Source organism: Ambystoma mexicanum, chromosome 1q (genome assembly GCF_040938575.1).
Source record: "Ambystoma mexicanum isolate Mex_15411 chromosome 1q, UKY_AmexF1_1, whole genome shotgun sequence".
In the NCBI taxonomy this organism is placed as follows: Eukaryota; Metazoa; Chordata; class Amphibia; order Caudata; family Ambystomatidae; genus Ambystoma; species Ambystoma mexicanum.
The window spans coordinates 415,062,132-415,088,982 of record NC_090922.1 but is presented as its reverse complement, the minus strand read 5'-3'; the positions used below and the strand labels follow the sequence as shown (position 1 = coordinate 415,088,982).

The 26,851-nt window shown below is 43.1% G+C and overlaps 1 protein-coding gene across 1 annotated transcript in view; it reads right to left on the bottom strand.

Annotated features, from left to right (window-relative positions):
- The window catches only part of MMP2 (matrix metallopeptidase 2), a 388,440-nt gene that overhangs the window by 87,026 nt on the left and 274,563 nt on the right, over positions 1 to 26,851 (bottom strand). The window contains exons 9-10 of the mRNA XM_069639633.1: positions 18,093 to 18,225; positions 6,629 to 6,765 (exon numbers count right to left, since the gene is read on the bottom strand). Coding sequence (XP_069495734.1) covers positions 6,629 to 6,765; positions 18,093 to 18,225 — 270 coding nt within the window. The remainder of the gene's footprint in view (positions 1 to 6,628; positions 6,766 to 18,092; positions 18,226 to 26,851) is intronic.

Here is a 26,851-nt window from a genome sequence, read left to right as displayed (position 1 = left end):
TTATACCTCTGAACTGTCCTGTGAAAATGTAGAAATTGAAAAAGTCTTTGACTCTCATGTTCTCTCTCGTCTGACAACGGATGAGGCAGCGAGCCTTGAGGGGAAGGTGGAAGTCGATGATATTCAACATGCGATTTCGAGACTGACAGTGGGTAAGTCACCTGGCATTGATGGACTACCTAATGAATTTTATAAAGCCCTCCCTGATTCTGCACTACAGCTTTTGTGTGGTGTTTTTAATGATGCCTTTGAGTCTGGTTCACTACCGGATACAATGAGACATGCCTTGATTACGGTGATGAGAAAAAAAGACAGATCTGCTACCAGGTGTGAAAATGATCGGCCGATCAGTCTGTTAAACTGTGACTTCAAAATAATGGCCAAAATCCTGGCTGTTCGACTGGGTAGGGTCATTCCAACTCTGGTACATGAAAACCAAGTGGGTTTTGTCTCTGGCAGAGCGGTGGCGGACAACATGAGACGCCTGCTATTGACCATTGAGAAGGGGCATAATCAACCAATTGCCAGTGCAGTCATTTCCATAGATGCTGAAAAGGCATTTGATCGTGTTGAATGGGACTTTTTGTTTGCATGCTTGGGGAAAATGAACTTTGGGCAAGATTTCCAGCGTTGGGTTAAGCTGTTGTACAACAACCCTTCTGCAAGTGTGCTGACGAATTGACTTATTTCCGATCCTTTTGAGCTTCATTGTGGTACAAGGCAGGGCTGCCCGCTTTCACCTCTCCTATTTATTTTGTCTATGGAACCACTTGCAGTGAGCTTGCGGGCAGATGTACACCTTCAGCCTGTAATTGGAAATGGTCGGAATAACTTGGTTTGGTTGTATGCTGACGATTTATTGATTGCCCTTCAAGACCCGGCTGTTGGTATTTCTAATTTGATGCAAGATATTCATTCCTTCTCCTTGATATCAGGATATAAGATTAATTGGAGTAAATCCGAGATCCTACCAGTCAATGGGTTGTGTCAACGACATACATGTGTTCAAGTTCAATTCAGGTGTGTGCTGAAAAGTTGAAATATCTTGGCATATGGATTGGAGCAGACATAGTGAAATTACCAGCCATTAATTTTGCTTGTATCCTTCAGAGTCTCAAATCGGATTTGGTAAGGTGGAGTCTTTTGAAGTTATCAACCTGGGGCAGAATCAACTGTTTAAAAATGAACCTGGCACCTCGGATAAATTACTTCTTAAGCATGCTCCCCATTAAGATACCAGGAAGCATCTTTAAAGAGGTCAATAGTCTTATGCAGAATTTGGAATGGGAAACCTCCAAGGCTCGCAATTTGGAAACTTCAACTCCTGTTAAAATTAGGGTGAATGAACTTGCCTACTTTCTTAGACTACCATTTATCGTTTGCCACTTGACACTTATGCAGAATTATTGACTCTGACGATGTACAGTCTGAACATTCTGGCCTCTTATCTTGGGAGTGCAGTGCTGTTTCCCAATTGGACCCAAAAGCACTGCTAACTACTCAGAGGAGTAAATCAAAAAAGATTATCGCTCTCACTTCATTCTTTCGAGACTGCTGGTGTGAGCGCTCAAACCGTGTGAATGCTAATACCTATTTGCACCCAGATGCCTCCATATGGAATAATCCAGCCTTGAAGTATCAGGGTAAAACTCTGTTTTGGGCCGAATGGTTTGTGGCTGGCATCAAATACTTTGGAGATTTGTTTGAGGGAGACAAATGGTTAACGTACACTCAGCTTGGCCAGAAGTATGACATAGCAGAATGCTTGTTTGCTGAATATAGGAAATTGAAGATTATTATTTTGGCTTGTGTTGAGGTGCCGCAATTGACTGTTCAGAGTCCCGCCTGGGCAGCTCTAACAGTATGCGTGAGTGCCTCACACCCTGCTTCTACCATGTATGGAATCATAAAAGCTACTCGAAAGGGTGATCCGAGATTATCTGCAATTTGGGTGGAGGAATTGGGGGAAGATGCGAACTTCAGATGTTGACAGCGGTGCTGTGAGAACACTTGTTTGGTGAGTTTGGATTGGGGCCTCAGAGCTTCTCAAACGAAGTTGTTGTTTAGGGCCTATTGGACGCCGGAGAAGGTATTCAGGAGGCAACTTTTGGACAACAATCTTTGCTGGAAGTGTAAGTGTTCAAGAGGATCTCTCAGTCACTTAATTTGGTCCTGTCCCAAAACAATGCAGTTCTGGGAAAAGGTTTGTGAGAGGTTAAGTTTGGTCTTAAACATCACAATCCCCATGAGTGCCTCATTACTGATTTTGGGCGATGACTCTTTGATGGATGAAATTGACTTTGGTTAGAAAGTTTGGTTGCTACGTGCATGCATGGATGCTAAAAATTCATATTGAGGTCCTGGAAATCAAGTAATTCTTTCAACATTGATGATTGGGTGGAGGAGCTTCTTACTATTTCAACATATGAAAGAGCCATTTACAAACTCACTGGTGACATTGACAAATTTTGGGACATTTGGAGCTGCTTTCTTGATGCCTATGGATGAATCTGAACTTTGATCTGGGATAATATATACATACCTTTGAACACTACTGTTATGTAAGATTACCTATAGTCTGTGTAATGGGTTTGTAATATTCTTGTGTCTGATGTATAGTTTCTTGCAATTGAAATTTTTGGTCCTTGGCTCTTACATTTGCTCTCATTTTTCCTTTCTTCCTTTTCTTTTTCTTTTTCTTTTTTCTCCTTCATCCACCTTGTTCTTTTTCTTATATATGATATTTTGAATTGGTTTGTGATGAGTTGATTACTATGTTTTGATTTTGATTGAATATGTGTTGGTTTAATGGATTGCTGCTGTTTTTGTTCTTATTTGTTATTATGAAAATAAAAATGTAACATACCAAAAGAACGCACATACAATAGTATCATCTATAAAGCAGTCACGAGTAGCTCCGCATATCTGGTGGCACACACTCCTCGACCAGCAAATCAACCAACCAACCGGCTTCAATCACAACTCGTTCGTAAAGAGAGTACCAGCTAACAATCCTTCTCTTATCATGCACACACCCTCTGGAACACAATCCTGGTATTGGTTCAGAATGCCCCCACAAGTCTCCATTTTGCAAATCGCTCAAAATGTGGCTTTTTCAACAACTGACCAAGCTCTAATCCTAATGGATGCACAGACTGACACACAGACTTCAACTGACAATACTGCGCTACTGCTAAAAGACGCCAGCATAGACCAACCCAAAGGCTGGTTTGCAACACCCTGTACACTGCTTGCTGTTCTTGAGCTAGGTCTGTGCTTTAAACAATCAAATAAAGAGTCCCTGGTTCATATTTTCTGTCCTGGCTGTCTCCAGAAAGTCTGATTTCCTCACAGTTTCTGGTGGCTATACCTTGCCATGAGTGTCTCCAAAGGGTTGGGGTGTCATCTGTAGGGAGCAGATGCATTGTACCAGAAGACAACGCCTAAGAACACTTAGGGCATCTACATTTTCCAACCTAATCTGTCCAAACAGACAATGGGCCACATTATGATCCTGGCGGAATAGGTTAAACGGCGCCGGTAAAGATGCCGGCGCCGTTAAACCCATTCCGCCCTAATACGAGGTCCCCTTGCGGGACCCACTCTGGACGTCTGGTCAGACAAGGCGTCATTTGCGAGTCCCGCGAGGGGACGAGCATGCTTACAACGGGCCCGTCATTAACGTGCCCGTTGTTAGCATGCTCCCCATTCCCATTGTGCCCTATCGGGGCTCAAATGGGAATGGGGATGGCCAGGGTCCGGGTTCCCTGAATGGGGAAATACCAGGTTCTCCAAAGTCGGAATGGCCCGGTATTTCCCCATTCAGAGACCACGGACCCGGACCCGAGTTTGGAAGCTACCTCCAAACTCGTAATGAGGCCCAATGTGTGAATGTATTTTAAAGAGTTGAACATAGACCCAGGAACTGGCACGACACAAATCAACTGTACACCTGGAGACCATAGACTCCTGCAGGTTTCACACCTGGAGATCAGAACTGGGCACTGAGAGCCATTTGGATGGTAGAGCCAGCCTCTGAGAGCCATGTGGGGGATAGAATTGGCCACATGCTGGGTAAAACTGGGTACTGATTGTCACATCGTGGGGGGACAGGAGTGTACATTGAGCATCACATCGAACAGTGAGAGCCACACGGGGCAGAACTGGGGTGGGAACAACGACATGTTGCAGAACTGGGGCAACACACACAGTGATTATTTATTTATATATTGTTGAAACAGGCATCATGATTTACTGTCAGCAGAGCCAGCTGGAAAAGGTGCAGCAAATTGCTCTCATGTATTGCTGATGGCCCGGCATGTATTGCAGTATTTCAGGTGCATCCCCTAGCTATTGTAAATTCGATGGCTTCGTATCGATAAACTGCACCATTTCGACCCAATACTCAGAGGCATAGACAGGGTAGGGCCTGAGCGGGCAAGGCCCACACAAAATCTGTAAATGCCCACTCAGCAGCGCTGTGTGGGCATTTACAGATTTTAAGGGGCATTTACAGATTTTAATGTAACTGCAGTGAACCCAAATACATTATCTTTCGGCCCCACTTGTCAGACAATTCTGGCTATGCCTCTGCCAATACTTTAAAAAGATCTTGGTTGGGAAACCCTCCTCACAGCCCATCCGAAACCTTTTCGGCTGACTCTATGCATTTGTCTCCAGGCCAATTTGGTGAAAACTGTAACGCATCGTCACTTAAAAAATTCACCAGTCACAATGTATTTATATGCATTTTTAGAAAATGTTATTGTGTGGATTAATAAAATGTTTTTTATTGTATGTAAATTTGATTTTTGACCTGTCTATGCCTCTTATCGACCAATTTACCTACTTGAGTCCTTTAATGATTGAAATGTTTGTATTAATCCGTGTGACCTCCTACCCTTTTGTTGTAATTCATATAGTTCCCCTGGTCCACGGTGTAGGGGATACCCATCCTAATTGCTTTATTACTTTGCCCATGATGCCAGTAATAATACTATGAGAAAACATGTTCATGCTGGCTCGGCCACTATATGCCATTATCCCCATGTAAGAATGTATATTATTTTTGAATTTGCCAGTAAAATTTCCATGCGACAGTAAGAAAATATGTCCAGACTTGCTGCACCAATGAAGGCTAGTACAGCCACATAAGAACCATCATCATGCTGGCTTTATCTTTGATGCCAGTTAAAAAATGCTGTAATAGTAAGAGAATATGTCCTGACTGGCACCCGCAATGTAGGCTAGTATGGTTTTGTAAGAACACTCATCATGTTGGTGTAAGCTTTGATGCCAGTAACAAATTCAATGCCATAGTAAGAAAATATATTTAGACTGGTTCCACCAATGTAGGACAGTATGGACACTTAAGAACACCCATCATGCTGGTTTAACCATTGATGCTCAGTACAGAATGCCATGCCACAGTAAGAATATATGTCCAGACTGGCGCCACCAATGTAGACCAGTATGTCCATGTGATAACGTGTATCATACTTGATTTATCCTTGATGCCCAATAAAAGGTCATGCCACAGTAAGAAAATATGTCCTGGCTACTGCTGCAGAAAAGGACGCCCAATACCACCCCACAATCAGATGCACACTCCCTAGCACACACACATTCAAACAACATTCATTCAGCACAGATGCACTCCGACTCTTATCTTCACATGCACACCAAGACAGTATTCGTACAGTCTCACTCTCTCACTTTCACTCACGCACCCATACAACACACACTCTCTCATTCGCACGCTCACACAAACATATACTCTCATTCACATGCGTACTTATAGATAGAAATCCTCACATGTACACATATATCCATAAATACATACATACTTAGATTAATACTTCTTTTTTCTTACCTGCAGCCGTGGTCTCGACTCCAGACACCACCTGCGATTGGAACCAAAATGTCCCCAACTATGCATGGCTCATTGACACAGTTAAAGTCAGTCCAGGAGCACTCATTGTTTCCACTGCTTGCTTCAGATGAGGGAGTGCTCATTGTTTGCACAAGGCTGTCTTGGTTTATCCATGATGGGTTGCCAGTTGATATCTCGTTGGCCATTACGGACAAACTGCTCATGATAGTTTGGAAAATTACACCCCTTCTAAGAAATGACTGTAGACAGATCCCTTTTCATCAGCCAAAGACCACGTAAGCTCTTCTACATTTACCTTCATGAGCATTCGGAGCACAGCAAGCAGTCCTATACACTGGGCATTAAACGGTGTCAGTAGATAATCATGGAATGTGTGTATTATGTTATAGAAATGTTACAGAGCAGTTTGCTTTGCATTCAACCATGAACTATAGTTTAATATAATATATTAATTTGAGGATGAAGATTTGAGGAGTTTGAGGATTTTATTCTAAAACACCCCTTTGAATCCAGCCTTCGGAAGGCTATGCAACATTGTCTCATACACCAGAATTACAAGCATCCAGAGTTGACTAATGATAAATGAATGTTTTCTTTTTATAAGGATCTAGATGTAGTACATAAAACAAGATACAATGTCAGTGAGGCCTTGTGGTCAATCTGATGTACGCAACAAACATGTAACATCTACATTGGATGGATGCCAGAACAACGAAATGCAATTAGAAAAAATACCTGCAAAAAATACTGTTTTCTCTTCCTGAGGAGCTTCGTAGACAGCATCGATTTTGTCTGGCACCTCTGACCAGAATGTTGCAACGAGTAGGGGACCCGAAGGTCTGGTGCGAGGGCTCACAGTCCTCCATATGAATCTAGGGAGAGCAGAAAAGAGAACGGATTCCCAATGAGGCAATTCATGAGCACATCTGTTCCACACATGTACGTGCACAATTCAGTATTACAAAGAGTCATTTCTTCCTGATATGCAGAGACAACTGCCAGACTGAGACACTTATCACAGTTGTGTTCTAGTCAGGGTCTCCATCCTGCTCCGGGATTTGGATGTATGGCTTCCCTTACCCCTCTCTACTTGTCATACCATTTGCACTGACCCGCTTCTTTGTGTGGAATGAGTTTCCAGATGAGAACTGTTTCCTGTGTTATTAAAATGTACTTGTGTCAGTGAGAAAACCTATCTATTCAACATCCATTCAAAAACCCGGAAGTTGACAAGATCTACTATTTCAGGACCCTACCCTCATATAGTAGAAAAGGGTGGGCAAAATGTTTGAAATTCACTCCAATGAAACATCAGCTAAATCTGTGGAAAATCTGGATGCATTTTTTCACCAATGTCTCTCACAGAGCGCAATTAGGCATTAAGGCAATTTTTCCATCCTAAATTTGCTTTTTGGCCAGTTTTTCCAGAGATTTCACCCAGTTTGGGGGTTGTGAAATGTTTCGGTCCTCTAAGTGCCCAAAGGTTCGAGCAAAACCTCCCAAAAATTTAACTAGCCTGAAAGTGGCGAAACAAACGAAATGTTGGCTCCACCGTCAAAGCAGAATTCGAGGCTTATTTGGACAACTGTACTTTGGCAAGGCTTATTTGGACAACTGCACTTTGGCGGTGGTAATTTTGCCCACTCCTAATAGTCGCTGGTAAGAGGCCCATGTGTGGCACAAACATTCGGGCATGTCTTTCATCTAACAGGCAGGTAGCATTTGGACTGGTAGTTTAATTGCATAGATTGAGAGTATGCGCCTTAAAGACTTGGCAATCAAAGTGTTGTTGGTTATAAAGCCAGCACTGGATAAAGGTGTCACAAACGACATGGGACTACTTGGCAGCTCTGCCTTTCATGAAGGCAGTACACAAGATTTTGAAGCCTGATTTCGATTGATTAAAACTTTTACCAAATATTTTCCTGCTCTGTCTTTCCTTAAATGTTTTGCCTTTGTGATCAGCTTCCTTTTTCTAGATTTACAAAGAATGTTCATGAGATTAGAATAATGCATATTTTTTGTTTTGTTATTATTGTGTTACAGTTTATGTAACTTTTCACAAATTCATCCTTAAAACATCATTCCATAAGACAAAGTAAAAAGGTGCATGAGCTCCATTCTCCATCCCCAAGTTAAAATTTCCAGAATTCTTTCAACTTTCGTCCAAAACAGACAGTAATACAAAATGCACCCATGATCATTACCCGCCATGAGACAGTCCCACTGCTCCTCCTCAGTCAGTGCCGACCCCCATCCAATAGCTTTCCCAGTCTCCACACCCAGGGACTCCAAGGCTGCACAACACATAACAGATGTCTTGCTGATTCAAGTAAGCCATCACCCCAAAGCCGACATTCCAGGTTAGATCTTGTGCCAAGCTCCCTCAATTTCCCCAGTTCTTACTACATTGAACTTGATATTTAGATAATCCCAAATCAGGTGATTCCTCAGGAAATCATGTATGTATGTTGGGGGATAAGACCTTATCTGAACATAATATACGAACTCCCTGGCACTGTTCCTTGTGGCAAGGTTAACCAAGCCGCTCACAATGATGGCATTCATCACTGATTTAAAGTGCCTCAAAGATTTGCCCAAAATGCCACTTGGCCCTCTCCCCAGCCACAACCCTGCTACCTCACATGTTCTTGCCACGTTGCTGCCCACCATATACTTAATACGCAGGGTGTATGCTTCCAGTATAAGGCTCAGCAACATGCCAGCTGGTGTGTTGACCATTTTCCAATACAGTGACAAACACTTCAATGCCAGCTTTAGGTCAATAGGCAAAAGGCTGAATTCCATCACAATCATTTCAAAGGCAGTACGGGTAGGTAACCGTAAGATGCTCTTGACCATTGTACGTTCTAGCAATACAAGCTCCCTGGCTTTGGATAGAGCCCAAGATTCCATACCATATAACATAATTGGAACCACTTTAGCTTGGTAGAGATGTAGCATAGATCCCACCGAGTGACCTCCCCCCTTAAGGGAGAATGAGCAATTCTTTCCCACGGTGGCATTGCTCTTCAATTTTGCACAATCCATATGGGACATCCCATTTAACCCAGAATCCAATTGGATGCCTAGATATTTGTAAGATTTGACCACCTCCAGTTTTACTCTCGCCAGTTCCCAGGTTGGTCTGAACTTCTGTTTTTTGCTTTGCGGATCCAAGGCCATAATCTTGGTCTTGGAGATATTAATGATCCAACCAATCTCATCCGCATAGCTCTTGAAGGTACACAGGGAGCTTTGTAGACCAACCGGTGTTAAGTCCAATATGACCAACTCATCTGCATAACGTAGCCAATGGAGTTCCGTCATACCAAGCTTCGGTGGAACAGCGGAGGAATGACCCAGGGCCTGGCCCATGTCAGCAGTGAATAGATTGTATAGAATCCGGCCAATGAGCAGCCCTGCTTCAAGCCCCTGGCCATAGGTATCCGTGCCGTGCAGCGTCCAAGTTGGTCCACTCTCATCTTCACCCTCGTATGTGAGTACAGAAGCACCAGCATTTTAAGCGGGGCAGGAGGGATACCCTGCATTTGCAGTTTCCTCCACAGCCTATTACGGTCAATGGTGTCAAATGTGTAGTCACATCTATCAAATAAACATAGACAGATACCTTCCTCACTTTCCAGGATTGCTCAAACGCTGTGGTCAGGGCCAACGTGTGATGGTAGTGTTAGATTTCTTGCGAAATCCAGTTTGGAATAAAGGAAAATTTCCAAGGCATTCTTCCCACAGCGCCAGTTTCTCTAATAGTATTGTGGCAAAGATCTTACCCGGGACGTCTAACATCGCAAGCATACGATAATTCTTAGAATTATCGTGCCTTCCCTTTTTTAGGACAGGCACGATAATACTGTTCTGCCAAGATGTTGGTATGCGCTGCAGTGCCTTAATACACTTGAAGAGGGAGTGTAATCCTGTGGCCCAGATATGGGGGTCCGCCTTGATGACATTACTACACATTCCGCCCGGGCCGGGGTCCCTGGACTCCTTACAAGTTCTAATGACCAACTCTATGGCCCTCATTACAAGGTTGCCGGAATGGGTTTACCAACACCGGTAATGGTGCTGATGCTGGTAAACCTATTCCACTCTATCACGAGGTCTCCTTGCGGGACCCACAATGGGTGCCTGGTAAAACGAGGCATCCATACCGGGTCCCGCGAGGAGACCAGGGAGCTAACAACGGGCCCGTTATTAACGGGCCCGTTGTTAGCTCCATCCCCATTCCCATTGAGCCCTATGGGGGCTCGAATGGGAATGGAGATGGACCGAGTCTGGGTTCCTCGGACGAGGAATTACCGGGTCTGCCAATGTCAGGATGGCCTGGTAAGTCCTCATTTGAGGAACCCGGGCCCGGTATGCGGTAAGGAGGCAACCAGGTTACCTCCAACCTCCTAATGAGGGCCTATGTCTTCCTCGGAACGTTCATACACCCATGTGTTCCCCCATTGTAATCTAAATAATATACATATACATAATAAATAATGTATTTTGGAACATAATACTGGCTCAAGTTCACAATCTCTATATCTGTTATTGCTGTTTTTTTCTTTGCATAATCTTAATTTACTTGATAAGATAGAAGGGATGTGTTTATAGAAAAGTTAATGGACATTGTGGCCTCTTCTAAGCTCTCATACTAACCCTCTGAGCATTTTGTATCCCTTCAGTTAATGGAACATAAGGTTCTGGCTGAAATCCACACAACCAAAATCCACCCCACCCCCCTCTGCTATGCACTACGAATACATTACACATTACAACACTGAGGACATCACACATGGTGTTATTCATGAAATCCCATTAACAGTGTAGAGAATATTGTTGATGACCTCACATATAGCAGTGCTAATTGTACCACAGATGGCATCCTGCATGGTGTCTGTAGTATCGTCTCCAAATACTTCTGCAGTTCCATTACGCACAAGATAATGTACATAGGTATGCTCTACGTACATGTCTAGAGAGAATATGGTGCGTTAAATTCCACATACATAGCAAAACTGAAAATAACCGGTCAATAATACTAAATGTACGTGAGTGAAACTAGCAAACATTGAATGATACCTGTTACATAGAGTGCCATGAACTACAAGCGGTGGTACAAACTTAACTACTCCATGAGTAGATAAGTTCCTTTTATGGAACAAAGTGAAAAACAATTCAACAATGGAAACACTCAGAAAACAACTGGTAGTGGTTGCATAAAAACAATCTGAGTACAATGATGCAATATCTACAAGAGGTATGAATAACATTTCACATACGACTAGTTCTAAAAAGAGAACATCGACGCATTAGAAATGTAATGCATGATTTCTTACACATCAAAAGTAGAATAAATGTAAAAAACATGTTCGGATGCACTAAACATCTCTAGCAAATATTAAACAATCACCACATTTTTCCTCTCTCCAAAGGATCCATGAAAAAGTTCAATATGAAAAGGTCACTAAGAAAGCTTCAGGAACAAAAATGAAACCAAGATCATACACGCAAACATTAATTAAGTAGAGTAGAACTAGCAAATAACACACACCGGCACACACTCCTTACTTCCACCCTCCATTCTACTACTCTCTTTTTTCCACTCTGCTGCTTTCCCCTCTCCACAATACTACTCTCCATATCCACTCTATTACGCGCCCCTCTCCACTTCACTCCACGCTCACCTTCTCCCACAGCCCCCCTCGTTTCACTCGCCCAGTCACCTTTCCACTCACTAACACTCACATCCCTTCACTCTCCCTGATTCTCACCTTGCACATACTCTCGCACCCAAGTACCACGTTCTCTCACCAAACAATACCTCACCTTGCACACACTCTCTGTAGTCCTTCTTCATACTCCCCTGTCCTTCCTCTGCCTTGTCTCTTCATCCACCTTCTCCCCCCTTGACCTCATCCAAACAACCCACACTGCCTTGAACCTACTACTCTCCCCTCTCCACACCACTACTATTCTTCCCCTCTCCTGTTTGGCTGTCAGTTTGATTGGTTGACTGGTGACCCGATTTGAGGCTCTCCCCAAGTAAGCACAGGGTCCCGGGAGCGCTAGGTGTGTATGTTCCTCCGCTGCTTCTGGTTCACTCAGCGACTCTTCTTTGCTGCACTGCTGATTGCTGCTTCTCCAGTCACATAAGGATTTCTCCTCCAAATATTGCTTGCAGCTGTTTTCAGGAACTTGGTCACTCGGTGAAACTTTGGTTCAGCTGGTGGAAGTACTTCTTCTTGAAGGAGATGCAGGTAGATGTACTTTTTCTGAAGCAATTGAGAAAGACTTACCAGCATCATGTGAGAAAGGTATTATGTGATGGTCAGTGGCGCTGTAGGCAAGCAACTCAACTGCCACCTTTCCCCTCAGGGGCAGGGCTAGTTCTGATTTTCAGCTCTGGTTTCAAACTTGGTAGGCCTTCTGCCCCAGGCTGGAGGGAGACGCCTCCCCAGTTTACAAGTTTAGATTACTGACCTTGTCACAAAACTTAAACATCCACTTTTGTCTGCCTGAACTGGAAAGGGCTGGTTCTAGACATTATAACAAGCGTAACGTAAAGCCCTTATATTTGAGGGTCATAACATCTGACTTCTGAGATCTGGTGGCCGCAACTATGCAAAAGAGAAGCGCAATACCAGATGCAGGAGTCAACAAAAGAGGCCTATACAAATGAATTGAGGAGAGACACACAAAGAAGATAAAGGGCCTGATTCACAGAGGCACTTTATAATGGCGCAATCCCGTAGGAAAACACTCTTCGAATCAGGCCCAAAGTCTCCACACAGGAAGAAAAATCAGAAGCGGCGAATTGAGGAATCAAGGACCCAGAACTGAAGCGTTAATGGTAGAAATGGTTTTGGGGTCCTCTAAGCTACCAGCCTATTTGTAAATGATAGAAGGCCCAGAATCAATTTATGGGAGTTCTAGATCCCTTGAACATATATACACCTAGTACAATTATTTTAGAAGCTATTTAGCGGATGGAGGGGGCTAAGCACCTCCTAGAGTAGAGCAGGATTGCACAGATACCACAATAATGGTTCATGTATTTGTTGAATCCCATATTATCAAATGGATTAGCCTCACATATTTTAGTGGGCCTACTCATAATAAGGAGTTGACAAGTTTAAATATCATTGGGGTTAATGAGAGTCTTCAAGAGGTTTTTCTTTTCCATTTTTTACTTTCATGCATTTGAATGGTGTCTGCTTTCCGCATGGGGGAGAGGAAGGGAAGGTGGAGAGATTAGACACCAATAAGTAACACATGATGTAGTGTTGATCTCGGGGAGCAATTTGCTTAAAAAGGACTGCAATGTGAAATTTTTATCTTACAATTTAGAGTAAAGAAATTCTGTTGCAATGGTCACCATGAGAGTGCTCACTCTAAATGTCCAAACTTTAAGTTCTCCTGCATAGAGGGCCGCTAATCTAAATAGTCTGGGACATCAGAAGCGAAGAATCGATATATTACAAGAAACACATTTATTGCAAAAGGATGAGTGGCAGCTTCGCTCTAAAATGTTCACCCAACAGTTCTTCGCTTCCAGTACTACTAAGATGAGAAGAGTAGTGATATTAAATGCTGAGCTTTCTTTTTCATTACAAGGAATTGATAGAGACAAGGGAAGCAGGGTCCTGGCTGTAAAAGGCTTGTTGGGGAAACTGAAGCCTACAATTATAGCAATCAAGTCCTTTTCAAAGGTTATGCCTAGAAGGAGCACATTTCGGGGAAGGGAAGCTCTTTGTGAATAGGGATCTTAATGCGGTTATGGACCCTGACATGGAATGGTCTGGCAACAGATACCAAATGAGTAGAACATGCCAATGCAGATTGGTGATGGGTAAATGAATCAAACTTTGCAATGTCTGCAGAGAATTGCATGGCACAGAAAGAGAAAAAAAGACTCACATTTCCTGTGTATCCACAAAACCGACCCAAGGCTGCATTACCTTTTGCTCAATTCTGGTTCAAAGGATATAACACGGGAAATGGAAATTGGACAGTGGATATTATCTAATCATGCCACTGCTGTGGCTTTACCCGAGATACCATGGTTAACCCTCATAAAATGACACCCGTGGAGGCTAAATGAAAAACTACTAAGGCACCTGCTCCTGTGCGATAATATCAAAAGGAAAATTAAAGAATACTTTGAACAAAACTCCAGGGGGAACGAGGTCAAGGGCTCAAGTCTGGGAAGCATGGACGGCAGTCTCACAGATTGCATACATCTGAAGTGGGGCACCAGACAGCAATGCCAACTCTCACTGCTTATATTTATATTGGCTATGGAGTCTTGGGACAAAAAAATTCAAGATTAAATTTGGATTAAAGGATATAATCTAGGACAGAGACAGCAGTGTTTGGAAAAGTTACAGGATTTAAAAAGAATCATCCAAATTCCATGGCACTGAACCTATCGGAGCACTTATATGACATTGGCTATATCCAGAACTTGTCCATGTTGGTGGGAGAGTGCAATATATAGGGTGACATTGGAGTTGTCATGGATGGCAAAGATGATGCACCGGAAAATGACCACCCTACCTTGTATGCTTTTTAAATTTCAAGCTCTCCCAGACAAAATCCTAAAAGACCAAATTGAATTGATTCAAAACAGATGTATATCTGTCGTGTGGGGAAATAAGCATCCACGTTTTCCAAGGCGTATCATTCTCTGATCAAAAGCAAAAGGGTGACTAGCCTTATCTGATATAGAACAACATTTGTTAGCTCCCCACTTGTGGGCTATGTTAGGTAAGAACTGGTGCAGTCACACTGTGTGAGACTACGCAAGACTTGGTATTAGGTAACCACCTTTTGGTATAGGTCTGCACTACACAAGTTGGTAGTGTGACTGAGCAGCCAGGCCTATCTCAAGAGGAGTAAAGGTGAGCTGTAGAGCTGTACAGATGAAATCAGTCAATACAAGTAACCAAGTAAAACTCACACCTCCAAGGTTTCAGTTATAAATATATGTATTTATTTACACATCAGTCTTAGTTAAGCATTCTTTAAAAAGGGCAATTGTTTGTAACAATCAAGCCATCTTTGGAATGACTTTACAAAGTCAATAAAGTTGGTGAATACTCTTTGGACATGCTAATACATTTCTCCTACACCCTGAAGTGACTTGAATAACAAGGATAGTATTGCATTTATCTTAAACACCAATATACTTTTTAGACTCTGGGTTTCAGGAAGGAAGGGTTAAGGAAATCGGAAGGTTAGAACATACTTTCTATAACATGAAGACAGTTTGAAACCTCTAATGAAATGTAGGTATGCCTTTCCCAGCAGTAAACGCTTTCAATAAATTGCAACCTAAGAAGGGACAAGCAATACCGAAGTCAATAGATTAGAAGGGTGCCTTCAAGGAGCCAGAAGCACTTCATGGATACAGTCTTTCACAAAGTCAGATAGTTAAAGAAAAGATCACTCAATTAACACAAGCTGTTAAGCCTGTGCAAGGAGAGTTGAAATCAACTCAGAACAGGTAAGCAAATGCACTTCTCAAGTAGAGAAAACACATCTTAGGGCAATAAGGTAAGTACCCCAAGCCCCCAAAGCACCTCTGGTTTGAAGAAGGCAGTCCAGCTGGATTCCGTCTTGCTACAGCCAAGCAGACCCTTGCACCTGGGCTGCAGTCGTGGGGACAAGAGGGAGGATGTCTGTCAGGCTCCTGCAGCAGTACTCTGGAAAGGATTTTGGCAGCTACAGATATTCTTCGATTCAGTGGCTCTTTGCAATTTCAGCGCATTGCAAACAGCCCTGATGCAAAACGAATATCCCTGGTTGGACTTTCCTTGCTCCGTCGGACTCTGGTGAGGGGACTCTGGAATGGGATTTCCTGATTCTGGAGAGTCCTAAGGAGGCTCCTGGAGATTTTGGCCAGATTTGTTCTGCGGAAGAGGTTGCACTTGGTCCTGGACACTCAGCCCCTGGCATTGGTCTTCTGCAGCACTGTAAAGGCACAGCAAGTCAGGGATTACGCCACGGTGGAATCCGTCACGGGGGTAGTTGGTTCCACCAGCCCAAGGGTAGATGTCTTTCTGTCCGGAGCTTCTCTGTCGATGCAAATAAGAAGGTTAGCACAGCAGCAGGGCTTCACCGGGCACTTCGAGGTCCAAGAGGTTTCCGCAGGCTTCTCTTCATGATTTCTTCTTCAGATGTTTCTTCCAGTGGTTGCCTCTGCCTGTAGACCCAAGAACCTCGTCTTTTAAGCTCATTCTCATTCATTCACAGGCCTAGGCTGTCAAACCCTGACAACAGGGTGGCTGTCCTTCCCGGACAGCCAGCTGGCCAATCAGGACTGGTTTCGTTCAGGCACACCTAGAGACAATGACCAGGGGAGTTTCAGGACCCTCCCTCACTTTCTGTCCATCCAGACACACTGGAGCCAGGGGTAGGCTTCAGGGCTGAAGCCCACCAAAGGCAAAATACACAAGAGGCTCAAACCTGTCTCAATTTACAAAGTAAAAGCCAAGAAAGACCTCATAAACAGAAATGGTGAAAAAATAAGACTGAGGCCATTTTGACAAAATGGACACCCATGGTTGCTGTACTGCAGCTGAGGGTTTAACCTGCGGTAAAAAAGCACACTGGTACTAAAACATAAACCACTGCCATCAGCCATTTAAATTAGTGAGAGTAACAAAAAATTTACTGGAAAATGTAGGATAAGGGGCTACTAGGTAACCCTCCAGCACGCCACATAAAATGGTGTGTGCTCGACCTACAAAGTAAAAAGGTAAGTAAGATCAATTTCACCTTACTATTCTTGGGAACAGTAGTGCACCAAAGAAAGGGTATTTAAACCATAAGAGAAATCCAAGGGACTTCTCAGTGACACTGGTGTGTGTCACTATACAAAAAGCAGATGCTATGTAGTTTGTCAGACTCCAAAAACTGTGAAAACATACAATCGTAGTCAGGGAAAAACACAAGAGGGAGTGAGAAAAAGGTCCCACTCATTCAGGAACTACAATTAAAAAGTCCTAAATCCAGCAAAAGAGGTGGGGGTCTCTAAGGTGGGAGGAAATTAGCACATAAATTAATTTCTCCCTAACAGGCTACCTTAGAATGGTTTACAGCTACTCCCAGGAATGATTGGATTGGCAATTTACCTTGAGTCAACTCAGGTATGAGGGTTCCCGACTTGTATAGGTTAACATTAGTAAACTGAACATTCTGGTATGGACAGTGGGCCAAGTGAATTTTCTATCTCTTATCTAGAAACAGCCTCTTAACCCTAGTCAAAACAATCCACAGTTCATCCTTGAATGAACACAATAGGCTCATAAAATGGTATACATTTGTTTCATTGCCAGAATATTTTTCGATTTGTTTTTGTCAAAAACGTTTCAACGAAAAACGAATTGAAAGATATATGGAGGAGGGGGATAAGTGGATATAAGGGGTACAGGGGTGAGAAATAGGGAGTATATAATAGGGGAGGGGGCGTTTGGGCGAAACCCCCACCAATTGATGAGTTTTTTCAGTAAATAAGTTTCAGCAAAAAACTAATAAAAAAACAGGGGATGAAACAACAAAGAACCTTAAAACATGGGAAGTGGGGGAGATTCTTAGACCCAGGCAGCTGTTTCAGGCCTTTTTCTTTTAATGTTTGAGGTATGTGAACAGAGACTCTCCTGTATTGATGGTGCGTTCTTTAGATACAGTCAATTGTCTCACTGGCTTTCAGACACCAAATGGTTGAGGTCTGTCTCTAGGACACCAACATAATTTGAAACATATGGTGTTAGATCCTCCTAATAAACAAGTGGTTTCACTAATCCATAACACAATGGATAAAGAGGAGACAGAAAAAGTATTCAAATATATGAACACCTGGGAGAGAGATTTGAGGAAAACTATATCATGATGTGAAGAAATGTGGACAATGAAACATCCTCATGTTTACAGAATAAGGAAAAAGCTGCTGCATAAATACTGTTATAGGTGGTATTCTTCACCACAGAGATTGCACCATATGTATTTGATGCCCACAAGAGATCGTTAGAGAGGTTGTTTGGTTTCAGGTTCAGCGGGACTGTCCTATGATGCTTCTCATTTCCTCAACAAAATACATCTCTTTTTCATACTATACATCATTTTCAGAGCCCTACCAAAAGGTTGCTTTATATCATTAGAGAAAAATATTTTACATGCTGTCCTTTACCTGTCTTTGAAGAGAAATATTTCTCCTCTAATCTGTGACAGTGCGTCAAATGTAATGTCCTTTTTACAAAGTTCTGGTGTGACTGGTCCTAAGGTTGGACTTGGACCTGGCCCAGGTTTTTCGGAAGTTCCACCTGAAAGAGACAGAAGAAAAAAGTCTGATTAAAATAACTTTCTTTTTTTAACCCAACCTTCGCTTATTGTCATGCAATGAGGAAATGAGAGCAGTGTTAGCTCACACAGACTGAAAACACAACTTCCTTCTACTAAGGACACATTTTTCGAAAATTAAGATTGTCTCCCTTTTGATGGGAGTGGTAAACTCTTTTATGTTTTATTTACTTAATTTTGGACTCTCTATTTTTATTGCTCCTCCATTTCAGTTCAGGAGATCTGTTGGTGATTTGGGATTTTTTTGGGGCAATAGAGTTGAGTTCTTCTGAAATCCGGTAACCAAGAGCTCCTACGCCTATGTCAAGATCAGATAGTATAGCATTGGCTGGTCTCTACAACGTAAACAATGAGGGGGGCTGAAAATGTTAATCTCTTTCAAATTTCTGTATAACTCTTTAAATTCAGAGATATGTATCTGTGCGTTTGCGAGAGATGAAAGAGAAGAATAAAGCAGGGTGGTCAGCCCAAGCAAACTGAAAGATGGTAAACGGAAGGAAGTTTAGATGGGATGAAAATGGCATCCATAGTGTGGTGAAATAAGTGGGTTTCTTCTGCAGTTGTTTCATCCAGACGTTGAATCACTGAGGATGCAGAGATTAGAAAATGAAACCAGCACTCTGGTCGAAGAATTCTGAAGGATCCTCACTCAATTAGACATGATAGCACAGATGCCTATACATAGGAAGCAAGGAAATAGAGAAGGGTGTGAAACTGTAACAAAGACTGAAAGGAAGGGGCAACAACACCTGGGAAATAAACTATTGTCAGAACTTCATTATGAACAAATGCTACCCCCCACCCCCTCGCCCCCACCCACTGGATCATAGATGCATTGTACAGACAAGATGTCATTACATTGTACAGACAAGATGCATACATTACATGCCAATTTCTGAATGCCACCCAAAAGAATTCGAAAATGTTAAATGCAACCTGACTTCATTGAACATAACTTTAAAAAGTTCAGAGCGATCGATGAAGGCAAGGCTCTTAACAAGCCTGTCAAGTAAAGAGAACATTGTTGTTATAAATGCTAAATAGATAAGAGCATTGGTGGACTATAGAAATTTCCAGGTAGGCCTCTTCACCCTGGGCCTCTTTTGTGTGGCAGTTCAAATTTTTCCATAGGAAAAGGGTGGGCTTGCTGAACATGTGTAATATGGGACCACTTTGAACAATATTTCCAGGGCCTCATTTAATTCCCAGTCCACCCCTGGATAAGAGTTGCAATGCTGACTCCTTCTCGAGACACCCAGATAAGAATATCATAGAATCTGAAGATAGTGTCAACAACAAGTGTTTTGAGGCATTGCTGTCATTGTCACCAGGGTCAGATTTCAGGCACACCTGCTGATGATGCACACAATATATTTAGGAATATTTGAAACAATGTTTTAGGTGGTACCACACATTGAAGCAATGAAAGTGAAACAAAGAAAGATCCATGTGTCATTACCTTCCGTGGCTGTGGTCTGCGGCTGTACGGTATATACACAATTAGAATCTGGAAAACTTTCCAGTTTGAAAATGAAGCGGCAAGTGCACATAAAGATGAAATACTCTTTCAGTTTTGAATGTGATTCAGAAAATGATCATTATAAGAGGCTTGGAGGATTTCCACTTTCCTGACACTATTCACCCCTAGAACAACTTGGAAACCACATGCGTTGAGCTTCTACAGTCTGTGTTGAAAATATAGATGTAATTGTGTCACAACCTTGGCCAAAGAGTGGGCTCGGGCCGAGTTGACAAAATGAAGAAAAATTAAATTAGAAAAATGTTATGGCTATTTTCTTCATGATGATGATTAATCACTTGGAACCAGTGTTCGCGGCTATGTTGAATATGTTCAAAGATTGCAATGATATGACAGCAGTAGGGGTTTATATGTAAGTTCATCCAGTAGGAAAATGTATCATATGAAGCACATATTCACCTTCCACGGTAGATTCACCACATTAAAGTAAGAGTGAGAGTTACAATTTGGTACTGAGCAGTTAGGCTGCAGAACTTTACATTTAATGGTATTATGAAGATGTATATGCATTTAAATAATGGCAGTCTTTTGCTCAACAGTTTTATACTAAGACCTAGAAAAATAGTGAGCAGCGATCCTGTGGTAAGATCGGAAAAAAAGCTGGGATATGTGACAACTTACTGATAACTTTGTTGTGAATATGGAGTCAAAATATTGGTCTTAACAGTTTGTCGCATGGTCAGAGATTATTAAAGAAGGGTCTCTTCGAGTGCAGCATCTTCTGTCAATGAAAATCTGGTATTGTGCTAAAAAGTACCACAAGTGGAAAACAATTGCAATCAAACATTGTTACCGTTAGGACAGTTCTCCTGAAGTGCAACTAAGAGCTTAGTAAAACCATACAACTGAGACAGTACAAAACTCCACTCTGAGTATAAGGCTGTAACACCTGATCATTACGTAGCACGGACCGGGCAGCCAGGCTCATTTTAGTGGGGAGTGAGGGATGCATGAAGGTACAAAGAACCGGTAGCATACAAATGGTTCAACAGAAATACTTACACCCAGAAGTATTATAAAATACAGGTTTATTATAAATACAAATAGACTAAGGTAAATCTTGGTGCGTAAGTACTTTGTCATAGAATCATGAACACATTATTAAAACACAAAACCATGCTTCAGGTACACAGGCCAAAGCATAGACCTTCTTAAGAATCATTAACAGTATTTCTAGGCAAGACAGACCTAATCATACACATTTAGAACAGAAAGCCCTTATTCAGGGTGAGTAAATCCACAAGTTCTTTTAGATTACTTACAGTAATTCAAGGGAAGTAGAAGCTCTCATTCGTGCAGTGACAATCAGTTAAGAAATCACTCAGTAAACCAACCCTGTTACCAGGATACTTCTCTGAATAGTGCAACTCAAATTCATAGAACAGTATAAACCTATAAATAACAGTATAAACCTATGAATACATTCAGCATACCATCAGTTACACTAGGTGAGTAAGATCCAATGTTGTAATAAACTATTACAGTTGCTTTTCAGATCAATTTAACACAGATTGAGGTAAGCAATAACTCTCTAACTTATTTTAAGATGGCACAAGTCAGACCAAGGTTAGTAAAAAACACAATACACTTATTAAGAGTTGCACAAGCCTATTCAAGGTAAGTAAAACCCAAGGCAGACTTGTTCTATACAGATTTTACAGAAGGTCAGGGGAAGCAAGACCCAGTTGGTAAATGTATACACTACACTTATATTCTGAAAGAAATAGGTGAAGCCAACAGCATTACTGTTCGGGAGAGGGGACCCAATTCATAGGTGAGTAAAATAACCTTACATATACTTTTAAGAAGTGCAAAACATACTCAAAGTAAGTAAGAACTGTTGTAACTGCTCATATTTTAAAGGGACAGTTACCAACCAACTCTTTCACAAGTGAGCAACTTTTAAACACGTGTTATACTTTTCAAGACATAATCCTTTTCTTATCCAGTCCTTCCCTAGTATATTGCATGAGTTCTCTCAGAGGCAGAAGGGGGACCCTAGTGGTCTAGGTGCCAGCTCTGGGCAGGGTGAGATAGGGTTCAGTTGCAGGAAAAGCCTGAGTTCCTGAATAAGTCTCTTCAAAGTAGTTCACTTTAGAGTTAGTTATGGTCCAGGGACTTCAGTGAAGACACACTAGAGGGATTTCAGCAATGGGCCTGTGCGAACTGGATGAGAGGGCTCCCAATCACATGATTCATCCCCAAAACATTACAGGAATCACACAGCATCTCAGCACAGAGGAAGAGTTTGCAGCAAAACGCCTTCAGGAACTTCAGCCAAACACCTTGTTGATGAATTCCTTGTCGTGAAGACTGAAGACAGGACACTGGAAGGAAATTTGCAGCAGGGATCAATGTGGAAGAGGCCAGGCAAGGGTTTCTTTGTGGCTGCATGTGGTTCTGTGGTTTTGGCACCCTTTTCAGAAGCCAGGAGAAACCTGAATATCGCTGGTCGGACTCTCATTGCTAATCTGGTCCAGCACTCTGCTCAGGGGACTTCAAGGACTCAAATCAAGTCTCTGGAGGTCCAGCAGGTTGTCCCTAACATTTTAGCAAGATTCGGAATTTGGAAGACTGTGATTAGTGCAATGGCTTGAGGTTCCAGGGTAGTGCGGTATTGTAGCCTGGCAAGGTCGCAGCATGTTGTGGGATGGCTCAAAATGCAGGACGTCTTGAGTCTAGTTGGTCTCACTATGCTCTGCATCATGGTCTTCCTTTACAGGATCTTCATGTTCCTTGGAAGGAAGGGTAATAGCAGGCCCTGGTTACTCAGCAAGTTCACCGGTCGCTGGAAATGGCTACGGCCATCGTTTCTTCCTCTTCCTCGTCAGCTCCAGTGGTCAACTTGTCAGCATCTTCTATGTTCGGAGTAGTTAACAGGAACTACAGCACAACTTCTGCAATCTCCCCCTGAATTTTACAGAAAGGGGCAGACTGGCTGTCCAATCAGGACAGCCAACACCCCACTGGGAGTTGGTTCCTTTCAGACAAGGTGGAAGACAAAGGGCTGCAGAGCTTTGGACTCCTCCCTCCCTTCCTGCCTTCTCAGACACTCTGGAGCCTGGGGGGAATCAAAAGGATTCCTGTTGAAGACAAAACTTCCACTGAGGCTGTTCCTGCCTAGAATGGTAGGGGAGTACCTCATAAACAGCAAGGGTAAAAGAAATGGTGAAAAATGAAGGAGTCAAACATTTTAGCAAAAAAGTGGCCCTTCTGTGCATCACTGAGGCTGAATTAACAGCTTGTGAGTAACAGCGACTAAAAGTCATAAAAGTACTTACACTGACACCAGCCATTCAAGTAAACTTGCAATTGTAACTTAATACAACCAGGTACATAAGTATCCCCCCAGCACTCCACATAAGGTGGGGTGTGCTGGCTCACTTTTACAAAATGTAAAGGGGATGAACATTCCTCTCTACTCCTTGGGAATATTAATTCACCCAAGTATGTTAAACACAAATTAAGATGGGAGCCCAAAGGGGAAGCCCAGCCTAAGGCCGAAAAGTTGTAAGAAACTATAACTCCAACCATACACTATGGAGAGACATAGAAACGAAATCCATAAAACAAGTAAAAGACTAGTTGAGAGGGTAAAAAGATCCCCACTCATCTAGGGACACGGTAAAATAGTTACCAAGTACAAGCAAAAGGTTCTGGGGTTGATACGGGTCAGGAAGATTATCACTAATAAGAAAATCTTACCTAACAGTGACACATTGAAGAACAGCCTCCAAACTGCAGCAAAACCAAAGCCATTTCAGGTTACATTGCCTTACTCACATCTCAATGCAGCAATTGACGTACATATTAATCTCAGCATGTACTCCCGACCGTAAGCATATCATAAAGCGGACCAACTCCTGCTGCTTGCGCAGACCCTTAGCTTCATTATATGAACCAGAGAACAGGACATGGCCTCTATTATACTTTAAAAAACATTAAACATGGAGATATATATGATATGATATGATAGTTTATTTATATAGCGCCTATACACAATGTGTTTCAAAGCGCTTCAAGGCAAGGGAGGGAACAAGGGAAAATACAACGTCATTCTTACAGGCCATGAACAGTAGGGATGTGAAATTAACTATCGTACTCGGCCTGACGACATTTCAGATAGTGCAAGAGCTAAGACATAGATAAGGAATGGAGCGGGAGAGTGGGAAGGAAATGGAAACAGACAGGCGATTACTGTATTAGGCCTGACAACATTTCTGGTAGAGCCGGAGAAAAACCAAATGTGAGGGAGAGGGGTGCAGATGGCGAAAGAATGAAATACGCTTGATAACCAATGAATGGACCAATTAACCTAACATACACATGCAATCATATACAGATAATCCAGAAGAGACAACATGACACCAAAACAGTGCAGAAAGATTCCCTTTGTAATTCAGATCCACAGTAACTGACACAGCAAAAGTAGTAAAAGTAAACAAATATGCCCACTGGAGGAGCTGCCGGAGCTGGGGATAAAGTGGGAGACAGTCATTTCGATATTTGGGGATACAAGTATTCCATGAGATGGATGATACGTTCGTACACAACACAGGGAGGGCATTATCCAAAATAGGAGACTGTCCAATTCTGGAAGGTTTTACCCCTTTCTCTGATGGGCAGGGTGGCGCTATGCAAAATGGTGATCCTGCCGTGGTCGCTTTATTTCTCTACTAATATACCATTTGTGGCAAAAAGAGTATTCTTTAAAATGTTGGATGTCAAGATTAGGGAGCTACTCTGCGATACAGGAAGGAGGAGGGTGTCCTTAGAGATATTGCGGAGAACTAGAGAGGAAGGGGGCCTGGCCTCCCAAATTATGAAAAATACTTTGTGGTGGCACAATTATAGTCAGTGCCGGTGTGGGATCAACTGGGGAAGGGGGAGACCCTTAATGGATTGATAGGGAATCTGCCGCTGATTCGTAGGCCGGTGGAGCTACTCTGGTACCCACTTGGAGATAAGGGGAGAACTGTATTGTTTGAGGCAGGGCGTGACACGTGGAGGAAGTACGTCGGTGGCAGGGGGGTTGGAGGGCGGTATGAGGGTAGTCTCCCATTGGGGCTGATCAGAAGCTCCGTCAGGGGATTGGGAGGGTAGGGATACAGAGGCTCAGGGAGAAGGGATGTGAAACGGTGGGGGATCTCTTTGAAGGTGGGAAACTACTTACCTGCAAGCACTGGTGCCGGAAGTTTGGCCTGCCGCAGGGGCTTTTCCTAGCATATGGGGCAATGGTTCGTAAATTGGCAGAGATATGGGCAGGAATTCCAGCGAGCCAGAGTCGTGTCCGGTGCTCCGAGTATTGCGAGACCAGACGGGGGGTAAGGTGCGTATTTCACAGATCTATAAGGACCTTCGGGAGGGGAATGCAGAGGGGGAGCTGAATGTTAAGGAGAAGTGGGAGGCGGACATGGGACTTCAAATACTGGGAAAAGAATGGGCGCAGGTCTGGGATTTGGTCCGGAAGACATCAAGGAACGCCCGTTTTCAGTTGGTCCAATTTAATATTTTACATAGGGCGTATGTGACCCCATACACCGTATGTAAAATATTAAATTGGTACTCCGGCAATGAACAGGGAACTATAGGATGAATGTCCTAGATGTGGTTTGGCACGGGCAGGGTTTTGGCATATGATATGGGAGTGCGGGATAATAGCTGGATATTGGGACAAGGTTCTTAAAGGAGTGAATGGGTTGTTGGGAACCAGACTGGAACAATGTCCGGAAACTTGTCTATAGGGTAAGCTCCCAGGGGGGAAAAGGCACAAAATACGGAACAGAATGGGCCGGCGTGGAAATGGCCACAAGGCCTGGCGATTAACCTATGGCGGAAGGATGTGCAGAGGTGGGGTTTGGCGGAACTGACAGTTTTGCAGAATGTGGACCCAGAGATGGAAAGGGAGGATGTAACGATCCATTGGACCCAATTGCTAAATGACCTGTCAAAGGACAACGATTTACGACTGCCGTGAAGAAGTACAGGTAGGGGTGGGAGAGTGGGAGGGGTAAGGATGAATGGGGAAAACATGAACTAGTGAACTGGCAGTGGACCCGCCCAATCCTCAAGGAAACCATAGACGCTTTAGGATGGCATGCTGTGACTGATGGAGGAAGTGGAAGCCTGGAGGACTAATCCAGACACTGGAAGGGGGGAAGGGAGTAGAGAGGGGGGTGGGGTCGGGAATTTGTTGATACTGTTCAATCAAAGTTATTAAACGTGTCTAGGGGAAGCGTATTGGGGGTTACAACTCCCATCAACCCTATTGAGTATAGTCAACGGTAATGGATCATGGGATACGTAGTCGAACACATCTTCAGTCCCGAGCCACAGGTTCAAGACACCTGAGCTCTTGTCACCCAGGATTATTTAAAGCGCTTCATTAGATCCCATCATCGTTTCCCAGATGATAGAGTTTATTCAGGTATGTGTTCTCCTGCATAATGCCTCCGATCTGGTAAAGTAACTGCATCCTTGTGACTCTGTTTCACTCATAATTCTTATGCTATATTATACACCTCCATCTGCTACTGATTTTTTTAAACATGTGTTTATTTTTTAACAAGGCAGGAAAACAACACATTCACTTAAAGTCTACATTTAGTATGGAAGGATGTTCATCCCCTCTTTAAGTCCCTTCTTCTCGGTCCTGTTCCTGTGGGGTGGGCCAGCTCTCTAAAACCCTCTTGGCCAGCTGGGGTTTATATGTTAGGGCTGGAAAGTCTCGGTCGAACTCAAGGACCGGGTTCCAGATGTTCCGGAAGCGGTGGAGGAGACCCGTTCTAGCCGCTGTCACTTTTTCTGCGATGAGTACATCCCATAGCTTCACCCACCAGAGGGGCAGGAGTGGGCCCTCCTCCGATTTCCATGTGCGGGCCACCACGATTCTACCTGCCAGCAGGCATTGGGTTAGTAGCTTGGCTTCAGGGCCTGTGCGTGGATAGATCCTGGGGACCGGGGCGCCCAGGAGGGTAGGTTCGGGCTCTAGTGGGAGATTAATGTGGGTAATTTCTGTGATGGCCGCCAGGCATTCCTTCCAGAACCTT